The sequence below is a fragment of the Rhagoletis pomonella genome, unplaced genomic scaffold, assembly GCF_013731165.1.
Source record: "Rhagoletis pomonella isolate Grant_MI unplaced genomic scaffold, Rhpom_1.0 Rhpom_scaffold_00012, whole genome shotgun sequence".
Classification (NCBI taxonomy): Eukaryota; Metazoa; Arthropoda; class Insecta; order Diptera; family Tephritidae; genus Rhagoletis; species Rhagoletis pomonella.
The window spans coordinates 5,962,522-5,962,796 of record NW_023458566.1 but is presented as its reverse complement, the minus strand read 5'-3'; the positions used below and the strand labels follow the sequence as shown (position 1 = coordinate 5,962,796).

General features: G+C 50.5%; 1 protein-coding gene across 1 annotated transcript in view; it reads left to right on the top strand.

Moving 5' to 3' along the window:
• LOC118747543 (dynein heavy chain 3, axonemal-like) overlaps window positions 1–275 on the top strand; it is a 22,676-nt gene that overhangs the window by 22,055 nt on the left and 346 nt on the right. The window contains exon 11 of the mRNA XM_036481593.1: window positions 1–275. This exon is cut by the window's left edge and continues 1,191 nt beyond it; it is cut by the window's right edge and continues 346 nt beyond it. Within this exon, the coding sequence (XP_036337486.1) occupies window positions 1–275 (275 nt within the window).

Sequence of the window (275 nt, the reverse complement as noted above, 5' to 3'; positions counted from 1 at the left end):
GCTGAGGAACAAACCGAGTTAGCTGATGATGGTTACCGTTACAAAGTCGTCCGTCGCTTGAAATACCGCAAGCGCCGTGATGTTAATGAGCTGCCACAGAACGAATATCTCCCACCTACCGAGGAAGCCCAAGAAACCGCTGTCGAAGTAGTCGCAGAACCTGCTGCTGAAGTAAAGACTGAATTGGCTGATGATGGCTACCGTTACAAAGTTGTCCGTCGCCTGAAGTACCGCAAGCGCCGTGATGTTGATGAGCTGCCACAGAACGAATATCT